Raw genomic sequence first — 26,235 nt, 5'->3', positions numbered from 1 at the left:
CTTACTGAAATCCATATACACCACATCCACTGCTCGACCTTCGTCAACTTCACATCCTCAAAGAACTCAATAAGGCTTGAAGGGAATGACTGGTCCTTCACAAAGCTACGCTGAGCATCTTTAATCAAACAACGCTGTTCCAAATAGTCATAGATCCTATCTATCAGAATCTGTTCCAGTATCTTGCTTACCACAGACGTAAGACTGACTGGGCTGTAATAGTTCCTAGGGATTTCTTTATTCCCTTTCTTGAACAGAAGAGCAACATTTCCCTTCCTTCAATCATCCTTGAGGAGTGAGGACGCAAAGATCATTGCCAGAGGCACAGTAATCTCATTCCGCGCTTCCTGTCGTCACCTTGAATATATCTGGCCCAGCCCTGAGAACATCTTGATGCTTCCCAGAATTTCCAGCACATCCACTTCCTTACTATGAATCTGTTCAAGCTTATTAATGCTGTCCATCATGTTTTCACTGTGAATCAAGTGAATACTGAAGCAAAAGTCTCACTTAGGGCCTCCCTTGCCTCTAGACTCCAGGCACACGTTCCCTCCACTATCCCTGATCGGCCCTATCCTCTCTCTGATCATTCTCTTATTCCTCACACAAGTGTAGATTGCCTTTGGGTTTTCCTTAATCCTTCCCACCAAAGCTTTTCTCGTGCCCCCTCCTAGCTCTCTTCAGTCCATTTTTGAGCTCTTTCTTAGCTACCCTGCAATCCTCTAAAGCGACGCCAGATCCTTGCTTCCTTAACCTTAAGTAAGCTTCTCTCTTCCTTTTGATGACAGGCTCCTCTTCTCTGGTCATCTAAGGCTCCTTCACTTTACCATTCCTTGCCGGTCTCAGTGGGACAAAGTTATCCAACACTTGCGACAAGTGTTTCTTAAACAGCCTCCACATTTCTGTTGTGCATTTTCTGTGGAACAATTATTCCCAACTTATGCTTCACAGCTCCTAACAGCAGTACACTTTCCCCTTCCCCAATTAAATACCTTCTCATATTGTCTGCTCCTATCCCTCTCCATGGCTATGGTAAAGGTTGTGGTCACTGTTACCAAAATGCTCCCCAATGAGTTCTAACACCTGGCCTGGCTCATTGCCTAGCACCAGATCCAATATGGCCTCCCCCTAGTTGGTCTATGTACAAATTGAGTCAGGAATCCTTCCTGGGAAAATGCATTTCAAAATGGGGATAGGAGGTCTCATCTAGCACTACAAGGGTCACATGGAAAATGAGGGATTATGCATGTTTCCGAAAATTCAGCTCAATGTATCAAAAACTTCAATGTAAATACTGAAGTATAGCAACCATCTTCTCACTACATCAGATTAAAATATAAGCGCAAGGTTGCAATTGTGAAGCTAATTCAGCCACAATGTGCTGTCAATTGTGAGCATGTATATATAAAAAAAATGCCTGTGTGACTAAGTGGCTCCTCAATGTTCTGAACTTTACCTGTTTAACCACCTCCTGCTTCGATTTGTTCAGCTCTTCATACTTGAGTTTCCACTGGCTGACATCCACTTCCAGCTTCTCAATGTGTTTACTGAGTGCGCTCTTGTCCCTAAGGAGAAAGACTGTACAGTTACAATTACTACAAACCATTCACTTCAGTTCAAACCAATTTGCACAATTACAAAACTTGGATTTCAAAGTTTGTCATAACACTGCTTTCCCCTCCACAATTCTTCAAAATAGTGTATTGAAAGCAGCTTTCCAGCCTGCTCGGCTCACTCCTTCATATTCTATCACATCCATCTGTTGAGAATACACGGCTCTATTATTCACTCACCAATCTGTGCCAACATAGTCTTTGGTGCAGACCCCATACTCTTGCTCCTACCTGAACCTGTCCTCTTGCCGGTGCCTGGCTCTGTCCTCTTGCTGAAGAGGCACCCTACACTTTTTGAAGCTGGCAAACTCAACAGGCATGGAAGTTCCATTTTTTAGTGTATCTGGAACTGGCTACCAATGCAACTCATTTACCACAATGTGTTTCAAAACTTGATGGGAGACTAAGCTGTGTGGAGGATGCAGATGCTTCATCGTGATTTAAACAAGTTGAATGAATGGGCAAATGCATGGTAGATGCAGTGTAAAGTGAATAAATGTGAGGTTGACTCCTTGGGGAGCAAAAGTAGGAAGGCAGTTTAGTTTCTGAATGGCTATAAATTACAAGAGTGGAATGGGTAACAAGCATGCAGGCACTGAAGGTGGCAAATGGCAGCAGGCAAAAGGTGTTTGTTGACATTCATGGTGGGAGAAATGCCTTGTCACAACTATTGGTATTGTTGATACCACGCCTGGAACAGAGTGTGCAGTTTAACACAGAATACATAGAATCCCTAGTGTGAAAACAGGCCATTTAGCCCAACCAGTACACCAAGCCTCCGAAGGGTAACCAACCTAGACCTATTCCCCTATCCTATTACTCTACATTTACCACTGACTAATGCATCTAAACTACACATCCACGAACATTATGGACAAGTTAGCACAGCCAATTCACCCAACCTGCTTATCTTTGGACCGTGGGAGGAAACCCACACAGACATGGGGAAAATGTGCAAATACCACACAGACAGTTGCCCAAGGCTGAAATCGAACCTGGATCCCTGGCACTGTGAGGCAGCAGTGCTAACCAGTGAGCCACCTTCTCTGAGGAAGGATGTTCGTGCTACATGGCGTGAAGTGAAAGTTTACCAAACTAATTTCTTGGATGGCGGGACTGAATTATGAAGGGAGCTTGAATTAGTTACGATTACATTCACTGGAGTTCAAAAGAATGAAGGAGAAATCGCAGAAACCTAGAGAATTCTAACAAGACTAGACAGATGTAGGAAGGATGATCCCATTGGCAGGGGAGTCCAGAACCTGGAGTCGCAATCGAAGGATATGGAATATATCATTTGGTCTAAGATGCCACACACTGCCCCAGTACCTGTGATACAGTGCCCTAGTACAACTCATTGTGACCAAATTACCTGGTTTCATAATGAGACATACATACTGGTCAGGTCACCAGGAGAACTGTCCTGCTCTTCTTCAGAATAGTATCATGGGATCTTTCCTATCCACCAAAAACAACACATGGGACCTAAATTTATTAACTCTTGAAAACTATGCTCTTCCGACTTTGCAACTGCCCCGAGCACTAATCTGGGGTGTTAGCCTGGATTACCAGCTCATACCTATGCAGTAGCATTTAAACCCACACCTTAAATAATGCACAGCCCGTCATGAATGTTTAGATAACAGGGACTGATAAATTATCAAAAGATAAACGGAGAAGCTTGGACCTCCTATACTTACTCCCTCTCTTTCTGGAGGGTTTTCTGGGATTCGTCTAAACGCAGCTGCAATGCTGTGACTTTAGTGGCATCCTCTTCAATGATTGTCACTTCATCCCACAGGATGCGATTCCTCTCATGGCGGCTGAGGGAAGTGCGCACACTCTGAGTACTGCGCTGGTCCCAGGCCTCTGTGCTCTCTTGCTTAGTTTTGATAATGGCTTCCATTAATTCAACATCCTGCACAATAAATGAAAAAATTACAGCTAAAAGCATATGTACTTGTACAGAAGTATCACTCTCTGCTCCTTGAAGCTGAGGGATCTCCATCCAGTCAATATTCATATTCACAGACCCTTTGGATTTCAAGTCTGCACTGACAAAAACTACTCAATCTCCACTTGACCCATTTTCCAGCTCTTGGCCCATAGCTTGTATGTTACAACCTTTAGAGCAGTACAGCACAGGCGCAGGCCATTTGGCCCACCCAAATCTGGGTCTACCATGATGCTAAACAAATCCCATGTGCCTGTACATTGTCCCTATTCCTCTATCCTCTGCCTGTTCAGGTGTCTGTCCAAATGCATCTTAAACCTTGCTATTATATCTACTTCTAACACCTCCACTGGCAGTGCTTCTGTGTAAAAATACTTTGTTCACACACTTGCTTCAAACTCCCCTCCTCTCATCTTAAAGCTATGCCCCCTAGTGTTTGACGTTTCCACCCTGGGAAAGAAACTCCAACTATCCGCTCTGTCGATGGCTCTCATAATTTTGGGTACTTCTATCAGGTTGCCTCCCCCCAGCCTCCTACTTTCGCGCAAAATCAGTCCAAGTTTGTCCAACCTCTCTGCCCAGCTCATACACTCCAATCCAGGCAACATCCTGGTAAACCTTTTTAGAATCCAAAGCCTCCACAAATCCTCCTCTCATGCAGCGAGCAAAACTGTTCACTGTACTGCAAATGTGGCCCAACCAAAGCCTTATACACTTGTAACAAGACTTGCCAACCTTTACACTTTCTATCCACAATTCTACCAATTTTCGTGTCATCTGCAAACATGCTAATCAGACCAACTACATTTTCATCCAAACCATGTATGTATATACATTACAGACACAAGTCCCAGCACTGAATTTTGGGGAATACCATTGGTCACAGGCCTCAAGTCAGAAAAAGTAGTTCTATAAATACCCTGTCTATGACCAAGCCAACCGTGTATCCAAAACAAAAACAGTAAATGGCTGGGAAATCTTAGCGGTCTGGCAGAAACTGTGGAGGGGCGGCATGGTGGCTCAGTGGTTAGCACCGCTGCCTCACAGTGCGAGGGACCCAGGTTCGATTCCTGCCTCAGGCGACTGTGTGGGGTTTGCACATTCTCCCCGTGTCTGTGTGGGTTTCCTCTGGGTACTCCAGTTTTCTCTCACAGGGAGGAAGTGAGGACTGCAGATGCTGGAGCTCCCACAGTCCAAAGATGTGCAGGTCATGTGAATTGGCCATGCTAAATTGCCCATTGTGTTAGGTACATTAGTCAAGGGTAAATATAGGGTAGGGGAATAGGTGTGAGTGGTTTACTCTTCAGAGGGTGGGAATGGACTTGTTCGGCCAAAGGGCTTGTTTCCATACTGTAGGGAATCTAATCTAAAATCAGTCAACATTTCACGTTCAGTGACCTTTCTTTAGACATTCAATTCTGATTTCTCTGTACAGATGCTGCCAGACTTGCAGTTTTTCCAGCAATTTCTATTTTTGCTTTAGTAACATCCATGTAGACAAAATCCACTGGCTTGCCCTCAATAATCTGCGTCACTTCCTCAAAATACCTAATCAAGTTTGAGAAACAAAATCTCCTCTGTATAAAGCCATGCTGACTATCCCTAATAAGTCTATTCTTTTCCAAATGCAAGTAAATCCTGTCCCTAAGAATCTTCCCCAATAACTTCCTTACGACTGATGTAAGGTTTACCAACCTAAAATTTCCTGGGTTATCCACATTACCCTTCTTGAATAAAGGAATAACATTGGCTAGTCTCCAATCCTCTGGGACCTCGCCTGTGGCTGAAGTGGATATAAATTATCCTTGACAATCTCCCTTGCCTCAATTAGTATTCAGGGAGAGATTCTATCAGGGCTTTTCAAGGCAGCTAACACCACCTCCTCCTCCTCCTCAATACCAACATGCCATAGGATATCAACATACCCCCCAAATCTTACCATTTTTCATGCCTTTCTCCTTGAATACAGTTGCGAAGTACTTAAGGAATTCATCCACTTCCTCTGGCTCCACACAAATTCCCTCCTTTGTCCCTGAGTTACCCTCTTGTTCCTAATTAATGTAAAAAATGCTTTTAATCCTACTTGCCAAGGATATTTCATGGTCCCTTCTAGCCTTCCTAATTTCTTTATTTTCTGCTTCTTTTATGCTCAAAGGCCTCGCTTCATCTCTGATTCCTAAACTTTACACGTTTCCCTTTTCTTAACTTAGAAAACCTCTTATCATCCAAGGTTTCCAAATTTTGCTATCGTTAACTTTCATCCTCACAGGAACTTGCTGGTTCTGAACTCTGGTCAACTGGTTTTTAAGACTTCCACACGTCACGTATGGCTTTACCTTCAAACGACTGTCTGCAATCCAACCTTTCCAGTTCATACCTAATACTCTTGTATTTATCCTTTCCCCAGTTTAGCACTTGCAGTATGACTATTTAACTACCTGTTCTCCAAATGCTCTCCTACTGAAACTTTAATAACTTGGCCAAGCTTATTCTCCAATGCAAGGTTTGATATGGCCAACTATGTGCATATTGTTTAAAAAATCCAACCTGGGGACGCATCTAACAAATTCTGTCCCTGGCGCTAAGGGAGTCACAGGATTGGAAAGTTAAAATCACCCATTATCACAATTTTATTGTTTTTACATCTTTGTGATCTGCTGACATACTTGTTCTGAAAATGTGTTGCTGGAAAAGCGCACAGGATTCCTGAAGAAGGGCTTATGCCCAAAACGTCGATTCTCCAGTTCCTTGGATGCTGCCTGACCTGCTGCGCTTTTCCAGCAACACATTTTCAGCTCTGATCTCCAGCATCTGCAGTCCTCACTTTCTCCCTGACATACTTGTTCCTCCATCTTCTTCTGGTTATTGGGAGGTCTATAGTCTAACCTCATAATTGGAAGAAAAAAAGATGCAATCACTGAGTTCTACCTCACTGTAGGAGCCCTGCACGATGTCCTCTCCTAATACAGCTCTGATATTTCCAATACTCATTCCAAGTACTTTTTAAAGATTGTGAGTTTTCCCACCTCAAATATTCTCCCAAGACAGTCCATTCTAGACCTCCATCACCTCCTGGATGAAAACATTTTCCTAAAATTCCCACTAATTCTCCTGCCTATCACCTTAAAAGTATGCCCCTTTTTCTTGACCCTTCAACTAAGGGGAACACCACCTTTCTATTCACCCTGCCCATGCCCCTCAATCTTACACATCTCTGTCAGGTATCCCCTCAATCTTCTCTGCTCCAAAGAAAAAGCTACTCAAGTTTATCCCGCTTCTCTTCAAAGTTGAAATGGTCCAAATCAGAAAACATCCTGATGGATCTCCTCTGCACCTGCTCCAGTGAAATCACACCTTTCCTGTCGTGTGGTGACTAGAACTGCACATGTTATTCCAAAGTCCAACACAGCTCCTGCAAAATCTCCCTGCTATGATTGAGATTTTTCTGTACACATACAGGATATGGGCATCACTGGCTGGACCAGTGTTCATTACCAATTATTAGTCGTTCTGGAGAAGCTCATGCTGTGTTGTATCCTTGAATTGCAACAATTGAATTTGGCATAAAATTAGCGTGCTGCCAAAAACAAAAAGAACATGCGGAATATACAGCATCCAGGTGATAAAACACGGACAGAATATGAAGAGTTCAATTTCAAGACTTCAAACATCAGAGAATTTAACTCCAATAGTTCAAATGCTAGACAGATGAATTCCAAAGGCTGGAAGAGATGAGGGAGAGGAACCCTGGTGGCTGGAGGACCAGAGGGAGGAACCTTGATGGCAGCTTGGTGGCTCAGTGGTTAGCACTGCTGCCTCAGAGCCAAGGACCAGGTTCGATTCCAACTGTTTGGAGTTTGCATGTTTGTTCTGTGTCTGCATAGGCTTCCCTTTGGGTGCTTTGGCTTCCTCCCACAGTCCAAAGATATGCAGGTTAGGTGGATTAGCTGTAAAAATGCCAGAATGTGGGGATAATTTGGGGAGCGGGGGGGGGGGGGGTCAAGGTGGGTTGCTCTTCAGAGGGTTGGTGTAGACTTGATGGGCAGAATGGCCTCCTTCTGCATTGTAGAGATTCTATGATTCTACAAATATTAGAAGGACAGAGTGCCAGGCAGATGATCTCAAAAGGCTAGAGTTTTTGAGACACAAGTTCCAACTGATAATGTATGAAACAGAAACTCCGATGATAGAGTATTAGAGAGATTAAAATGACAGATAGACAAAAGAGATAAACTATAATAGCTAGAGTATGAGATGAACTCTAATGGTTAGGGTCATAGACAGATATAGAAAAAAATTGTAAATTTCTCCACTTTGGCAGGAAGAATAGCAAAGTAGCATTTCGTGATAAGGTAGAGAGAGATTGAAGAGCTCTGAGGTACGCAGGGATCAGAGTTTCCTAGTACTTGAATCATAGGAAGTTAAGACACAATGGAAGTTCCTTTCAAGGCACAGGGGAAGTGACACAGGACAGCTAATGTGATTCCCGTTTACAAGAAGGGTGCTAGAGACAGACACAGGAACTGCAGTAATCACAGAATCCCTACTGTGTGGAAGCAAGCCATTTGGCCCATCAAGTCCACACTGACCCTCTGAAGAGCACCCCACCTCTCCCAACCATTCCCTTGCATTTCCCAAGAACAATTCACCTAACCTGTACATCTTTGGGTTATGGGACAAAACGAAGCCCCTGGAGGAAACCCATGCAGATACTGGGAAAATGTCCAAACTCCACACAAGGATGGAATCAAACCTGAGTCCCTGGCGCTGTAAGTAGCAACGCTAACCACTGAATTACCATGCCACCCTGAGTGGTGGGGAAGCCATTTGAGAAAACAAAGAAAGAGAAAAGTCATCTCCATTTAGAGAGGCAAATTTATTCATAGTCACTTGTTGCAGCAAACATCCTAACATGTGAATTTGTGACAGGTGAGTCACAAATTGCAGGTATCAACTGAATTTCTTTTTATAGGTTCTTACTCTCTATAGGGATTGCAACAACTTTCTTTGCACTTTTGCTGGAATTCTGCATTTTAAGGCACTCGTATCAAGTGGTGTCATTAGGTTACATAGAGTCACATAACACGGAAACAGACCCTTCGGTCCAACCAGTCCGTTCCGGACATAATCTCAAACTAAACTGGACGCACCTGCCTGCTCCTGGCCCATATCCCTTTAAACCTTTTGTAGACAGGTACTGACTTAAATGACTTTTGAACATTGTAATTGTACACACATTTGCCATTTCCTCAGGAAGGTCATTCCATAGACAAACCATGTGTAAACAAAAAATTGCCTCATGGCTTTTTTTAAATCTGCCCATTTTCACATTAAAGCCATGCCCCCAAGTCTGGAAATCCCCCATCCAAGGGAAAAGACAATTACTATTAACTCCACATGTACCAAATATTATTTTCTAAACTTCTAATCAATTGCCTCTCAATCTCCTAGACTCCAGTAAAAGAAAAGTCCCAGCCCCTCTCTATAACTTCCATTCCCAGCAACACTCTGGTAAATTTCTTCTGAACTCTCTCCAGCTTTAATAATATCCTTCCGAGAACTGGGTGACCAGGCCTGGAAACAGGACCCCAGAAGAGGGCCCACCACATCATGCGTGACCTCAACACATGGGCGGCACGGTGGCACAGTGGTTAGCACTGCAGCCTCACAGCGCCAGAGACCCGGTTTAATTCCCGCCTCAGGCGACTCTGTGTGGAGTTTGCACATTCTCCCCATGTCTGCGTGGGTTTCCTCCGGGTGCTCCGGTTTCCTCCCACGATCCAAAAATGTGCAGGTTAGGTGAATTGGCCGTGCTAAATTGCCCCGTAGTGTTAGGTAAAGGGGTAAATGTGGGGGAACGGGTCTGGTGGTTTGCGCTTCGGCGGGTCGGTGTGGACTTGTTGGGCCGAAGGGCCTGTTTCCACACAGTAATCTAATCTAATCTAATCTAAATACAACTCCCCAACTCCCACACCCAAAGGAAAGCGTGCCAAACGACCATGCAACCACCCTGTCCACACCACATGAACCCCAAAGAACAACGTACCCCAACTCCTAGATCCCTTGCTTCACCAAGGCCACAACATTGCTTGTAAAAGTCCTATGCTTGTTTGCTGTACCAAAATGCAACACCTTGCACCCATCCACAAAGAATTCCTGTCACTTTCCAGCCCATTGACTCACCCAATCAAGATCGTTTAGCAATCCCAGAAAACCCTCCCCACTGCCCACCACACCACCTGTCCGAGCACTGCCCACAAGCCCCCAACCATCTTTTGAACTGGGAGTATTTCAAAGATTATATAAGGTGATGAGGTCATCTGATGAGGTAGCAGGCAGGGATTAATATAGAAACATTTGGTGTATTTTGCATTGAAGATTAACACTGGACTACTCACACAATTATTTTGAGAACAGGAAGCATGGGAAGGTACAGGAAAGGCACAGAATGTGGAGGCTGTTTAAGGAGCACTTATTGTGAGTGTTGGTTAACTTTGCTCCACTGAGACAGGCAAGGAATGCTAAAGTGAAGGAGTCTTGGATAACAAGAGCAGAGGAGCTTCTCGTCAAAAGGAAGAAGGAATCTTACTTAAGGTTGAGGAAGCAAGGATCTGGCACAGATTTAGAGGATTATAGGGTAGCTAGGAGAGCTCAAAAATGGACTGAAAAGAGCTAGGAGGGGGCATGAAAAAGCCTTGGCGGGAAGGATTAGGGAAAACCGAAAGGCGTTTTACACTAATGTGAGGAATAAGAGAATGATCAGAGAGAGGGTAGGGCTGATCAGGGATAGTGGAGGGATTGTGTGCCTTGAGTCTGAAGAGGTAGGGGAGGCCCTAAATGAGTTTTTTGCTTCAGTATTCACTAGAGAGAGTGACCTTGTTGATAGTAGAACACTGTGGACCAGGTTATAAGGCTTGAATAGATTGATATTAAGAAAGTGGATGTGCTGGAAATTCTGGGAAGCATCAAGATAGACAAGTCCCAGGGCCAGACCAGATACATCCAAGGTTACTACGGGAAGCGAGGAATGAATGAGATTGCTGTGCCTCTGGCGATGATCTTTGCATCCTCACTCTCCACGGGAGTATTACTGGCTGATGGGAGGCAGATGTTGTTCCTCTGTTCAAGAAAGGGAAAAGGGAAATCCCTGGGAACTACAGACCGTCAGTCTGTGGTAAGCAAGGTACTGGAAAGGATTCTGAGAGATAGGATTTATGACTATTTGGAATAACAGTTTGACTGAAGCAAGTCAGCATGGCTTTGAGAGGGGCAGGTCATACCTCAAGCCTTATTGAGTTCTTTGAGGATGTAACGAGACAAGTTGACGAAGGTCGAGCAGAGGATGTGGTGTATATGGATATCAGCAAGGCTTTTGATAAAGTTCCCCATGGTAGGCTCAATCAAAAGGTTAGAAGGCATGGGATACAGGAAATTTTGGCTGTCTGGATACAGAATTGGCTGGCCAAAAGCCAACAGTTTTTTATCTCTCCACCCTTCAGGCTCTCTGCCTGTATTCCTGATGAAGGGCTTTTGCCCGAAACATCGATTTTCCTGCTCCTCGGATGCTGCCTGAACTGCTGTGCTTTTCCAGCACCACTCTAATCTAGACTCTGATTTCCAGCATCTGCAGTCATTGTTTTTACCCAAAAGACAACAGTGAGTGGTAGTGGATGGAAAGTATTCCACCTGAAGGTCAGTGACCAGTGGGGATCTGTTCTTGGGCCTCTGCTCTTTGTAGTTTTATAAATCACTTGGATGAAAAAGTGGAAGGGTGGGTTAATAAGTTTGCTGATGACAAAGGTCAATGGTGTTCTGGATAGTGTTGAGGCCTGTTGCAGGCTACAACAAGACATTAACATGAGGCAGAGCTGGGTTGAGAAGTGGCAGATGGGAGTTCACCCTGGATAAATTTGAAGTTATTTACTCTGGAAGACCAAATTTGAATGATGAATACAGGGTTAAAGACAAAATTCTTGGCAGTGCGGAGGAAGAACAGGATCTATGTACATAAATTCCTCAAAGTTGCCACCCAAGTTGATAGGGTTGTTAAGAAGGCATATGGTGTTTTGGCTTTCATTAATTGGGGGGTGGGGGGGCGGGGTCTGAGTTTATGAGCCACAAGGTTTTGCTGCAGCTTTGTAAAACCATGGTTAGATAACACTTGGAATACTGTGTCCAGTTCTGGTCACCTCATTATAGGAAGGATGTAGATGCTTTAGAGAGGGTGCAGAGGATTAGATTACTTAGATTACTTACAGTGTGGAAACAGGCCCTTCGGCCCAACAAGTCCACACCGACCTACCGAAGCGCAATCCACCCAGACCCATTCCCCTACATTTACCCCTTCACCTAACACTACAGGCAATTTAGCATGGCCAATTCACCTGACCCTGCACATCTTTGGACTGTGGGAGGAAACCAGAGCACCCGGAGGAAACCCACGCAGACACAGGGAGAATGTGAAAACTCCACACAGTCAGTCGCCTGAGACGGGAATTGAACCCGGTCTCTGGCGCTGTGAGGCAGCAGTGCCATTGTGCCACCGTGTCGCCCACGGATATACCAGGATGCTGCTTGGATTATGAGGAGAGGTTGAGTGAACTTGGGCTTTTCGCACTGGAGAGAAGGAAGAGAAGTGACTTGATCGAGGTGTACAAGGTAATGAGAGGCACAGAGAGTAGATAGCCAGAGATATTTCCCCAGGACAGAAATGGCAGTCCTGAGGGGTCATATTTTAAAGGTGATTGGAGGAAGGTATGGGGAAATGTCAGAGGTAGGTTCTTTACACAGAGAATGGTGGGTGCGTGGAATGCACTGCCACTGGATAGACAGGAATAGAACCAAGTAGAAGCTGTCGCACTCAGCTGCATGATGGAGGAGGGACATATCAACGATACTGTGATCTGGGAAAGCTCCATGTAATGAGAAAAGGCTTGAGAAGGCAGGAGCTGGGGTCTTGTGGACAAGATTAGGAAGATTAGGGAGGGTGGGAAAAAAGGAGGGGGGGGTGGCATTGCTAATTAGAAATGGTATAACGGCTGCAGAAAGGAAGTTTGAGGGGGATCTGCCTCTGGAGGTAGTATGGGCTGAAGTCAGAAATAGGAAAGGTGCAGTCACCTTGTTGGGTGTTTACTATTGGCCCCCCAATAGCAGCAGAGATGTGGAGAAACAGATTGGGAAACAGATTTTGGAAAGGTGCAGAAGCCACAGGGTCGTAGTCATGGGCGACTTCAACTTCCCAAATATTGATTGGAAGCTCTTTAGATGAAGTAGATTGGATGGGGCGGTGTTTGTGCAGTGTGTCCAGGAAGCTTTTCTAACGCAGTATGTAGATTGTCCAACCAGAGGGGAGGCTATATTGGATTTGGTACTCGGTAATGAACCGGGACAAGTGGTGGGCTTGTTAGTGGGTGAACATTTTGGTGATGGTGACCACAATTCTGTGACTTTCACCTTGGTTATGGAGAGAGATAGGTGCGCACAACAAGGTAGATTTTATAATTGGGGGAAGGGAAATTACGATGCTGTAAGGCAGGATTTGAGGAGCATACGTTGGGAGCATAGGCTGTCAGGGAAGGATGTGGTGGAAATGTGGAACTTTTTCAAAGAGCAGATACGACATGTCCATGATATGTATGTACCTATCAGGCAGGAAAGAAATGGTCGTGTGAGGGAGCCTTGGTTGACGAGAGAGGTTGAATGTCTGGTAAAGAGGAAGAAGGAGGCTTACATAAGGTTGAGGAAACAGGATTCAGACAGAGCAGTGGAGGGATACAGGATAGCCAGAAGAGACCTGAAGAAAGGGATTAGGAGAGCTAAGAGAGGGCATGAAAAATCGTTGGCGGATAGGATCAAGGATAACCCCAAGGCATTTTATGCGTATGTGAGAAACCTGAGAATGCCGAGAACGAGGGTAGGTCCAATCAAGGACAGTAGTGGGAGACTGTGTATTGAGTCGGAAGAGATAGGAGAGGTCTTGAACAAGTACTTCTCTTCAGTATTTACGAACGAGAGGAACCGTATTGTAGAAGAGGAGAGTGTGAAATGGACTGGTAAGCTAGAAGAGATACCTGTTAGGAAGGAAGATGTGTTGGACATTTTGAACAACTTGAGGATAGACAAGTCCCCCGGGCCTGACGGGATATATCCTAGGATTATGTGGGAAGCAAGAGAGGAAATTGCAGTACCATTGGCAATGATCTTCTCGTCTTCACTGGCAACGGGGGTGGTACCAGGGGACTGGAGAGTAGCGAATGTTGTGCCCCTGTTCAAAAAAGGGAATAGGGATAACCCCGGGAATTACAGGCCTGTTAGTCTTCTGTGGTAGGCAAAGTAATGGAAAGGGTACTGAGGGATAGGATTTATGAGTATCTGGAAAGACACTGCTTGATTAGGGACAGCCAGCACAGATTTGTGAAGGGTAGGTCTTGCCTTACAAGTCTTATTGAATTCTTCGAGGAGGTGACCAAGCATGTGGATGAGGGTAGAGCAGTGGATGTAGTGTACATGGATTTTAGTAAGGCATTTGATAAGGTTCCCAATGGTAGGCTTATGCGGAAAGTCAGGAGGCATGGGATAGAGGGAAATTTGGCCAATTGGATAGAAAACTGGCTAACCGGTCGAAGGCAGAGTGTGGTGGTAGATGGTAAATATTCAGCCTGGAGCCCAGTTACAAGTGGAGTTCCGCAGGGATCAGTTCTGGGTCCTCTGCTGTTTGTAATTTTTATTAATGACTTAGATGAGGGAGTCGAAGGGTGGGTCAGTAAATTTGCAGATGATACGAAGATAGGTGGAGTTGTGGATAGTGAGGAGGGCTGTTGTCGGCTGCAAAGGGACTTAGATATGATGCAGAGCTGGGCTGAGGAGTGGCAGATGGAGTTCAACCCTGCCAAGTGTGAGGTTGTCCATTTTGGAAGGACAAATAAGAATGCGGAATACAGGGTTAATGGTAGGGTTCTTAGTCAGGTGGAGGAACAGAGGGATCTTGGGGTCTATGTACATAGATCTTTGAAGGTTGCCACTCAGGTGGATAGAGTTTGTAAGAAGGCCTATGGAGTATTATCGTTCATTAGCAGAGGGATTGAATTCAAGAGTCGTGAAGTGATGTTGCAGCTGTACAGGACTTTGGTTAGGCCACAGTTGGAGTACTGTGTGCAGTTCTGGTCGCCTCACTTTAGGAAAGATGTGGAAGCTTTGGAGAGGGTGCAGAGAAGATTTACCAGGATGTTGCCTGGAATGGAGAGGAAGTCGTACGAGGATAGGTTGAGAGTTCTCGGCCTTTTCTCGTTGGAACGGCGAAGGATGAGGGGTGACTTGATAGAGGTTTATAAGATGATCAGAGGAATAGATAGAGTAGACAGTCAGAAACTTTTTCCCGGGGTACAACAGAGTGTTACAAGGGGACATAAATTTAAGGTGAAGGGTGGAAGGCATAGGGGAGATGTCAGGGGTGGGTTCTTTACCCAGAGAGTGGTGGGGGCATGGAATGCGCTGCCCGTGGGAGTGATAGAGTCGGAATAATTGGCGACCTTTTAGCGGCATTTGGATAGGTACATGGATGGGTACTTAATCTAGGTTAGAAGTTCGGCACAACATCGTGGGCCGAAGGGCCTGTTCTGTGCTGTATTGTTCTATGTTCTATGAATTCAGAGAGCGCAAGAGGGGAAATGAGGGGAGAAACAAAACATAGATAGAAATTCAGGCAGTCAGTGCAGGGAATTGTCAGTTACAGCTAAATAGACCAAAAGAATCAAACAGTATCATTGGAACTTGAGATGAACAAATGTAAAGCCCCTATTAATAAAGTCACAAGCAACACACTGTCCCAAAATATTTTAAGAAGCTCACCTTGTTTTTGGACGTTTTCATTGTCTCCATATCTCGCACTGGTTCCTGCTCTGGAACATTTAAACTCTCGCTCTCCTTCTCCAATACTAGTTTATTATCCTGTATTTGCTCATCGCATTGACCATTCTTTATTTGCTCAGCCTCCAACCGCAGGTGTTCGTTCTCGCTGGAAAGCTCCTGCTTTTCACGTTTCACTGTCGTTAGTTCTTTAGTCAGTGCCTCCAGCTTTTGTCTCAGCTGCCTCACCTCCTCCCTAGATTTATTCCTCTCTGCCCTCACTTTGCTCCATTTTTCCCGCCAATTGGCCGTGCAGTCAGACCACCAGCGCATGGTCTTCTCCATCTGGGCAGCACGTGCTCGAGCTTCCTCCAGCTCCCGCAGCCGCAGCTCCTCCCGGCTCTCCCAGTCACCATCCATGCAGAGAGGGAGCTGTGGACTTGGAGTCTGCCCTCCAATTTTGGGAGCTGCAGGCACAGTCTCTGGGCTGCACATTCTCTCAGGCTGCAGGCTGAGGCTTTGCTGGCCGTGGTTGTTCAAGAGTGGAGACTTGTTAGTCTGTCCTGTCTCCACCAATTGAGAGCCACCAGTCTGACTCATCTCAAGGGGACAATGCTGCCACTCTTAGACAGACATTTCAGGCTGCTACTTTTGGAATTCCATTCCACTTGCAATCTACAGATGGAGTAATTGACAATTACATAATGCACCTTCAGGAAGGGGAGTATTGAACATTACAAGCAAATTTGTGTAGAAATAAACATGCAAATGTATGTTTAAACTGCTTATATAATGAAGCCGTTCAGCCCCTTCTGTCTGTACCATCATTTCATTAGTTGTTGATCTATATTTTAACTCCTTCCATGTTGGTTCCACAACTGTTCAATCCCTTAACCCAATGTAAAATTAACTATTCTCAATTCCAAAACTTTAGCTACAGCTCCCAGCCTCAGAAGCTTTGGGTGGAAAGCTATTGTGGATATTCCAGTCAAATACAGATATACAAATCTGTTGAGGAGGTGAAAGATGCCATCTGAGCTTATTCTCTCATTTCTCCCATTTTCTATACATCATTGTCTATTTAGTGCACAGGATAAAGAGCAGTCAGGTTCCTTTATAACCTTGATAACCTGAAGTAATTTCAAATTGAGTGGATTGGTCACATGCAGATGCAATTCAAATCCAATAAATGGGAGATGATGGACTTTGGAAGTAAAAAGCCAGACACCAAGAAACTCAGAGGGATCTTGGAGCGCTTGCCCATACACACCTTAAGGTGAAAGGACAGGTTAATAGGGTAGTTGAGGAGGCATATGGAATGCTCACCTTCACCAGTTGAGGCATAGATGATAAAAACAGGGAGTTCATGATGGAAATGTACAGAGCTTTGGTTAGGCCACAACTCAAGTACTGTGTGAAGTTCTGGTCATTGCACTGTAGGAAGGATGTGATTGGTCTGGAGGATTGCAAAGGAGTTTCACCAGGATGTTGCCTTGGATGGAACATTTCAGCTCAGTTTGTTCTTTGGAGCACAGAAAATTGAGGTGGGATCTAATTAAGATGTACAGGATTATATGGGGCAAGGACAGGATGAATAGAAAACAACTGGTCCCCTTGAAGGGTCAAAAATAAGGAGGCATCATTTTCAAGTGAAAGGCACGAGGTTTAAGAGGGTATTTGAGGAAAATATTTTCATCCAGGCATTGGAATGTATTGCCCAGGGGGTGGGGTTGAGGCAGGAAACCTCTCAATTTTTAAAAACCACGTGGATGAGCACAAGATATGTTATAATATTCAAGACCAAGTAGAGATTAGGATGTTGTCTCAGTTTGGGCGAGATACCTTTTGGAGTGCTGATACAAACCTGATGGGCCAAATTACCTCCTTCCACTTGGGGATTCTATGGTTCTTCGGTGCTGTATGATTCTGGACTGGCATTTGTGGAAATCCAAATTTAAGGGCAAATCATGTTCAACTAAAATTTCCTTCAGTCTTTTTTTTCCACATTCACTTCACTAAAAAGCTGAGAAACCTGGGTATATGTGCATAGATCATTGAACGAGACAGATGAAGTTGCCATAGTCTAACTGAACCATAGGGCTGCTCTCCCATTAGAAAGAAAAGGTGCTGAGGGTCACCAAGCCTCAGCGCAAGGGGGAGGTTTGAGAATGAGACAGCTTGATGGCAATCTCAGCCGGAGTGGGAATTGCGTCACAAGAGTGGTTCTTTTTACATGGTTGCTATGCCCTTGAGGTTTTTTAAACTTAACCTCCCTTTTCATCAAGTCTGAAGCTTGACTGGTTTATCGCGGCCTTCTCTGTATACCCCATAACAGATAATATCTCCAGCCCAAGACTTCCATATCTTAAAAAAGTATAATCAAAGGGGAGTGGCCAGCTAGCTGTGTCGCTGGCCTTAGTTTAGAGTTTTTGATTCAGTCCAGAACTTTAGTGAGTTCAGTGGCAGCTGTGTGTGGAAAAGGCTGGAGGGGCTTCTCACTCTCCTGTCCTTCTGACTTTGCAAACTATAAGCAGCCTGTGTCATTTTTACTCTTTGCACTGAGGGATGTACTGGGACTGTTTCAAGTACTTTCGGAACAGCATCAGTAATGCAGGTTTGGATAGGATAAGTTACCCAGTATTCTATCTTCTGTTCTGCATGCTTCATTTGGGATTTTAAATAATTTGCTCGTTTAAAACTTTGCAGTCGAACCAGCTAATTTACTCCAAGAATATCCACTATATACTTAGCTAAAACAAATAGCCAAGTTACGGTCTGGGCTACTTGCTTAAAAATGTTTTGAGGGGTCTGGCCTACTCCATAACAATTGAACCTATGCTGTTGACATCACTCTGCATTGCAAACTGGCCATTCAGCCAACCAAATCTCTGGGGTCAGGACAGATTGAGAAAGTGGTTAATAAAGCATACAATATCCTTAACTTTGCTAACAAGAGAATAGAGTACAGGAGCAAGGAGCGGATGCTGAGCTTGTAAAAGACACCAGTTACACCAGAGTTGAAATACAGTGTCCAGTTCCAGGCAACACAATTTAGGAAGATACAAAGGCAACTAGAATGAATTCATAAATGATTCACGGGAATGGTTCAAGGGATAAGGATTTGTTTTTTTGGATTGGCACAGAGTCAGTTGGCCAAAGGGTGTTTTTTTTCCTGTACTGTCGACCTCTATAAATCTATGAGGAACTGTCTTTACATGGATAGGTTGGGGAAGCTGGAACTGTTTTCACTGAAGAGAAGGTTGAGTTTAATCAAGGATTACAGAATCGTGAGGGGTCTGGGCAGAGTAGGGAGGAAGAAATCGTTGCCTATGATGAAAGAATCAACAAGAGAGGACACCAGTTTAAGTTTATTAGTCAAAGCAGCAATGATGATAAGAGGAGCATCTTCACATAATGGGTGGTTAGGATCTAGAATTTTAGTGCCTGAGAGTATTCTGAGGGTATGTTCAATTAAGGTTTTCAAGAAGAATTTGGATTATTATTTCAAAAGGAAGAATGGGTCAGGTTATGGGGAACTCACTGAATTGCTCCTTCAGAGGGCCAGTACAGACACAACAGAAGGGCCCAATGGCCTGTTGGAACCAATCTGGAACTCAAAACGACAGTGCAGGAGACTCAAGCTACTTGAGAGACTTGAGATTAGCAGATTTCATCCAATTCAAAGTGATTATGAAATTACACTGCACTTCCGTGGCACTTTAACATGTTTCAGTTTGACAGATAATTGGACGTTAAAATGCTGTATAATTTCAGACACCCAGGGATGGCCTGAGCCTACCAGAGGACCAAAGCCCTTCAACTGGTCTCTCCTTCTCCTCTTACATCCTGTCAGATCTTCACCTGGAATTAGAGACAGATAGCATCGATTTTGCTGCACATGTCCTTCATTCACACCATCCTCTGGCCCTTTCACAGTATTAATGTACAAAAGATAGATCTCGCCAAACAATACTGTCTTATGAAAGCTTTTGTGCATATATTATGAAGATACCAAGGATAAAAATGTCTAGAATTTGTCTCCAATCACCCAACCCTACTCTCCTTCCTGCTGTCCACTCAAACATACTTTGATCTTTACAGAATTTAAAATGATTTGTGCTGACCATCTTTCTAGGTCTGGCAGCAGCTGCTTTCCACTAAATTCTACTATGTGATCCAAGTTCTAACATTTACAGTCGTTGTTTCAGATGTGTGCAATTCTGTGTCATGTTGGACTGCTACGTATTTTAGCCATGATGTGACATCTCCCTTTCCATCCTGCTCAAATTTGAATGAATTCCAAAAATCCATTCAAAGTTTCAAACTGACAAAAGTCCACTTTGAGCTTGCCTAGCGTCTTGTTCAGGTTGAAACTCACTTTTGAACAGTGCTTTAAAATAAATAAATAGAGGGAGTGGATTCAATTGCACAGAAAATTTAAAACAAATGACATAAAAGCGAAGGCAGGATTGCCGGTTGATGGAGTTGAAAGTTACCAGAAAGCAAATGGTAGGGACATGGTGCATTAGTGTCATATTGTACAAGTTTAAAAAAAATCACAACACCAGGTTATAATCCAAAAGGTTTATTTGGAAGCACTAGCTTTTGACCTGATGAAGAAGCAACACTTCAAATGCTAGTGCTTCCAAATAAACCCGTTGGACTATAAACTGGTGTTGTGCAATTTTTAAACTTTGTCCACCCCAGTCCAACACCGGCACCTCCAAAGAGCCAAAGTGCAGGGAAACTCAATCATTGAAGGAATTTAAAGGCCTTATCCTGAACAAAAGGATAATCCAGAATAAGACAGATGAACTGACGACACATCAGGGTAACCTTGGGAGGAGGGGTGGGGGAGCAGGGGTGGTTGTAGCCCTTGTAATGAGGTCACTCAGGCGGAACTCTCTATAAGGGTTCCCTTATTGGACCAGAATAGCACCAATCACAGTTCTGTTTACTCCCTGAGGGAGCTGGATCAGTGTCAAAGATTCTCCATGTGTAGATAAAAGGACATCTTGGAGACCAGCCTCTGTCAAGTTATTTCAGTGGTCAGGAGAGGTTATTAAAGTTTTCAGAACAAGTTTTTAGATTACTTACAATGTGGAAACAGGCCCTTCGGCCCAACAAGTCCACACCGACCCGCTGAGGCGCAACCCACCCATACCCCTGCATTTACCCCTTACCTAACACTATGGGCAATTTAGCATGGCCAATTCACCTGACCTGCACATCTTTGGACTGTGGGAGGAAACCGGAGCACCCGGAGGAAACCCACGCAGACGGGGAGAACGTGCAAACTCCACACAGTCAGTTGCCTGAGTGAGGAATTGAACCCGGGTCTCTGGCGCTGTGAGGCAACAGTGCTAACCACTGTGCCACCGTGCCGCCCAAAATGTGATAGTGCATGGAAAGGGCCAAGAGTCTCACTTCAGGCCTAACAGATAAAGGGGACAATAGAGGAGGGGCACGACTAGCACAGGATTGAAAGCATTGTAATTGAATGTGTGCAGTAGAAACAAGGGAAATGAGATTGAAATTGGTGTGAATGAGGTTTTGAGCAAAGAGACACAGCTGCAAGGGGACCAAATACCTTAGGATATGCTTCCTATTGAAATGACAGTCAGGTTGGCAGACAGAGCAGGGTTGCCAGGTTAGTAAGAAATGAAATTACATCAATAGAAGTGATACGGTCAGAAGGTGCAGAAAGTGTGTAGGTGGAGTTCAGGACCCACAAAGGGGAAAAAAAATGACTGATGGAAGTTGTGTACAGGTCTTCTGGACAGGAATGGTTGTTGCAGGTTCCGGGATTTAGATGTTTCAGTGAGAGCAGAGAAGGTGGTAAAAGAGGGGGAGGTGTGGCATTGTTAGTCAAGGACAGTATTACAATAGCAGAAAGGGTATTTGAGGACTCGTCTACTGAGGTAGTATGAGCTGAGGTAAGAAACAGGAAAGGAGAGAACACCCTGTTGGGAGTTTTCTATAGGTCTCCGAATAGTTCCAGAGATGTCGAGGAAAGGATAGCAAAAATAAAAAAGTAGGAGCGAGAGTAACAGGGTAGTTGTTACAGGGGACTTTAACTTTCCAAATATTGACTGGAAACACTACAGTTCGAGTACTTTAGATGGGTCAGTTTTTGTCCAGTGTGTGCAGGAGGGCTTCCTGACACAGGATGGAGACAGGCCAACAAGGGGCGAGGCCACATACGATTTGGTATTGGGTCATGAACCCAGACCAGGTGTTAGATTTGGAGGGAGGCAAGCACTTTGGTGATAGTGACCACAATTCAGCTACATTTACTTTAGCGATGGAAAGAGATAGCAAGATACCACAGGGCAAGAGTTATTGCTGGGGGAAACGCAATTACAACTTGATTAGGCAAGATTTAGGATATATAGAATGGGGAAGGAAACTACAGGGGATGGGCACAACTGCGATGTGGAGCTTGTTCAAGGAACAGCTAATGTGTGTCCTTGACAAGTGTGCACCTGTCAGGCAGGAAGGAAGTGGTCGAGCGAGGGAGCCGTGGTTTATTAAAGAAGTGGAATTTCTTGTCAAGAGGAAGGCGGCAGCCTACGTTAGGATGAGACATGAAGGCTCAGTTAGGGCGAGAAGTGAAGCTCAGTTAAGGTGCTTGAGAGTTACAAGTTCACCAGGAAAGACCAAAAAGAGAGTTAAGAGGAGCCAGGACGGGACATGCCAACGACTTCTCAAGGAAAACCGTAAAGCCTTCTATAGGTATATCAGGAATAAAAGAATGATTAGAGTAAGAGTAGAGCCAGTAAAGGACAGTAGTGGGAAGCTATGCATGGGGTCCGAGGAGAAGCGCTAAATTAATATTTTTCCTCAGTTTTGGTCACACTGGAAAAAAAATCTTGTCAAGGAGAATACAGAATCTCAATACAGGCTACGAGACCAGACGGGATTAAGGTTGACTAGGAGGTGGTGTTAGCAATTTTGGAAAGAGTGAAAATAGCTAACCTGCCTGGGCCGGATGGGATTTATTCTAGGATCCTCTGGGAAGCCAGCGAGGAGACTGCAGAGCCTTTGGCTTTGATCTTTATGTTGTCTCCAGGAGTAGTGCCTGAAGACTGGACGATAGCAAATCTTGTCCCCTTGTTCAAGAAGGGGAGTAGAAACAACCTTGGTAATTCTAGACCAGTGAGCCCTATTTCAGTGGTGGGTAACGTGTTGGAAAAGGTAAGAAGAGATAGGATTTATAATCATCGAGAAAGGAAGGAGTCGATTAGGGATAGTCAACATGTTTTTGTGAAGGGTAGGTTGTGCCTCACAAACCTTATTGAGTTCTTTGAGAAGGTGACCAACAAGGTGGATGAGGGTAAACCGGTTGGTATGGGGTATATGGATTTCAGGAAGGCATTACATAATGTTCCCCACGGTAGACTATTGTACACAATACAGAGGCATGGGATTGAAGGTGATTTTGTGGTTTGGATTAGAAATTGGTTAACTGAAAGAAGACAGAGAGTAGTGCTGATGGGTAATGTTCATCCTGTTCATTCAGTTACTAGTGGTGCACTGGAAGGATCTGTTTTGGGGCCACTGCTGTTTGACATTTTTATAAATGACCTGGATGAAGGCATAGAAGGATGGGTTAGTAAATTTGCAGATGACACTAACATTGGTAGGGTTGTGGATAGTGCTGAAGGATGTTGCAGGTTACAGAGGGACATAAATAAGCTGCAGAACTGGGCTGTGAGATGGCAAATGGAGTAATTGTGGAAAAGTGAGAGGTTATTCACTTTGGAAGGAGCAACAGGAATAAAGAATATTGGGCTAATGGTAACATTCTTGGTAGTATAAATGAGCAGAGATAGCTCGGTGTCCATGTGCATGGATACCTGAAAGTTGCCACCCAAATTGATAGGATTGTTAAGGCGGCATATGGTGGGTTAGCTTTTATTTGTAGAGGGAATGAGTTTTGGAGCCACGAGGGGCCACTGCTGTTTGACATTTTTATAAATGACCTGGATGAAGGCATAGAAGGATGGGTTAGTAAATTTGCAGATGACACTAACATTGGTAGGGTTGTGGATAGTGCTGAAGGATGTTGCAGGTTACAGAGGGACATAAATAAGCTGCAGAACTGGGCTGTGAGATGGCAAATGGAGTAATTGTGGAAAAGTGAGAGGTTATTCACTTTGGAAGGAGCAACAGGAATAAAGAATATTGGGCTAATGGTAACATTCTTGGTAGTATAAATGAGCAGAGATAGCTCGGTGTCCATGTGCATGGATACCTGAAAGTTGCCACCCAAATTGATAGGATTGTTAAGGCGGCATATGGTGGGTTAGCTTTTATTTGTAGAGGGAATGAGTTTTGGAGCCACGAGGTCATGCTGCAGCTGTACAAAACTCTGGTGTGGCTGCACTTGAAGTATTTTGTACAGTTCTGGTCATCGCATTATAGAAAGGATGAGGAAGCTTTGGAGAGGGTTCAGAGATTAGATTAGATTAGATTAGATTAGATTAGATTAGATTAGATTAGAGTAGATTACAGTGTGGAAACAGGCCCTTCGGCCCAACAAGTCCACACCGAACCGCCGAAGCGCAACCCACCCATACCCCTACATTTATTCCTTACCTAACACTACGGGCAATTTAGCATGGCCAATTCACCTGACCTGCACATCTTTGGACTGTGGGAGGAAACCGGAGCACCCGGAGGAAACCCACGCAGACACGGGGAGAACATGCAAACTCCACACAGTCAGTCGCCTGAGGCGGGAATTGAACCCGGGTCTCAGGCACTGTGAGGCAGCAGTGCTAACCACTGTGCCACCGTGCCGCCCACAGAGGGGATTTACTAGGATGTTGCCTGGTATGGAGGGAAGGTCTTGTGAGGAAAGGCTGAGGGACTTGAAGCTGTTTTCATTATAGAGAAGAAAGTTGAGAGATGACTTAATAGAGACATACGAGATGATCAGAGGATTAGTTAGGGTGGATAGTGAGAGCGTTTTTCCATGGATGGTGATGGTAAGCATGAGGGGATTTAGCTTTAAATTGAGGGGTGATAGATATAGAACAGATGTCAGAGGTGGTATATTTATTCAGTAGTGGGGGCATGGACTGCACTGTAGTAGACTCGCCAACTTTTAGGGCATTTAAATGGTCATTGGATAAACATATGGATGAAAATGGAATAGTGTAGGATATAAAGGCTTCAGATTGGTTCCACAGGTCGGCGCAACATCAAGGGCCAAAGGGCCTGTACTGTGCTGTAATGTTCTATGTTCTTGTCAAGATGGGGGGCAGTGAATAAATCAAGAGGTAGAAAAGGTATTTAAGAAAGGCACTACAACAATAATCAGGTGGACTGCGAAAGTAAGTGGGTGGAGTAGCCCAAGAAAAGGTCATCCTGGCATACCTATAAGATGATTTCTTTTAGAGAAGCTGGTTGAAGACCCTATGAGAGAGCAGACAATTTGCACTCAGTATGAAATGATGCAGACTTGATTTGGGAACTTAAGGTGAAGGAGCTCCTGGCAGACAGTGAACATGGCATGATAGAATTCACCCTGCGGCTGTTTTTTTAAAGCTGGAATCAGATGTATTGGCATTACAACTGAGTAAAGATAACGACAAAGACATAAGGGAGAAGCTGCCCAGATAGCAGGGAAGATATTGCAGGAGCAAAAGCAAGAGTTTCTGGAGTAAATCAGGAAGTACAGCATAAATTCAACAAGGAAGAAGAAACATGTTCAGGGAGGAGAAGACAAACATGGCTGGTGAGGGAAGTCACAAACAGCATAAGAACAAAAGAGAAAGCATATGATGTAATGATGATTGCTGGCAAGTCTATGAAACCAGAAGAAATTAAAAAAGCAAAAAGGGGAAGAGAATGAAAGATAAGCCAGCTAGTAATATAGGAGAGGGCAAGAGTTTTCTTAGGTACATTATAAGGTGTGTGAGTGTGTATGTGTGTGGAGAGAGAGACAGAGACAGAGACAGAGAAAAAGAGACAGAGAGAGAGAGAGAGAGAGAGAGAGACACAGAGAGAGAGCGAGAGACAGAGAGACGCACAAGAGTGGACATTGTGTAGCTGGAAATGAGACTGCAGAAGTAGTAACGGGGAGAAAGAAATGGCAGAGGAACAGAATAAATACTTTGTATGAATCTTCATCGTGGAAGATAGCAGTCATACAAGAACTTCAAGAGTTGTGGGCAGAATCAAATATAGTCATCAACATGAATGAGGTGATGCTGGGGAAACTGAAAGATCTCAAACTGGATAAACCATGTGGACCATGTGGACCAGATTGACCACACCCCAGAGATCCGAAGGAAATGGCTGAGGAGATTGAAGAGACATTGATGTCCAGTCACTAAATCACTGGAGTCAGGCAAGGTCCCAGTGTACAGGAAAACGGTTAACATAACACCCTTGTTTGAGATGAGAGGGAAGCAGAAGAGGGGGAAATTATAGACCAATTAATCTGACCTTAGTCGTTGGTAAGATTTGAGAGTTCAATATTAACAATGATATTGCAGATTACATGGAAGTACATGGTAAGTTTGCAAATGCAGGTGAAGAGGCAGGTAGTATTGAGAAGATGAGAAGCTGCAGGAGAATTTGGACAGACTAGGAGAGTGGGCAAAGAAGTGGCAGATGGAATACAATAGGGGAAAGCATGAGAGCATGCACTTTGGAAAGAAGAATAGAGGTGTAAATTGTCTAAATGGAGAAAGGTTTAGAAATCTGAAGTACAAATGGACTTGGAGTTCCTGGTTCACAATTTGTCTTAAGGTTAACAGGCAGGTTCAGTTGAGAGTTAGGAAGGCAAATGCAATCTTAGCATTCGTTTCA

At 44.3% G+C, this 26,235-nt stretch overlaps 1 protein-coding gene across 2 annotated transcripts in view; it reads right to left on the bottom strand.

The window, feature by feature from the left end:
* The window catches only part of ccdc102a (coiled-coil domain containing 102A), a 287,030-nt gene that overhangs the window by 127,553 nt on the left and 133,242 nt on the right, over positions 1-26,235 (bottom strand). For both annotated transcript variants that reach the window (XM_043707419.2, XM_087996111.1), the window contains exons 2-4: positions 15,415-16,086; positions 3,314-3,531; positions 1,457-1,565 (exon numbers count right to left, since the gene is read on the bottom strand). In XM_043707419.2, the coding sequence (XP_043563354.1) occupies positions 1,457-1,565; positions 3,314-3,531; positions 15,415-16,011 (924 nt within the window). In that variant the 5' untranslated portion in view covers positions 16,012-16,086. The remainder of the gene's footprint in view (positions 1-1,456; positions 1,566-3,313; positions 3,532-15,414; positions 16,087-26,235) is intronic.

This window comes from Chiloscyllium plagiosum, unplaced genomic scaffold (genome assembly GCF_037043375.1).
Source record: "Chiloscyllium plagiosum isolate Xiang-an unplaced genomic scaffold, Cpla_swu_hap1 HiC_scaffold_17, whole genome shotgun sequence".
NCBI classification, from domain to species: Eukaryota; Metazoa; Chordata; class Chondrichthyes; order Orectolobiformes; family Hemiscylliidae; genus Chiloscyllium; species Chiloscyllium plagiosum.
This window is presented reverse-complemented; position numbering and strand designations above follow the sequence as displayed.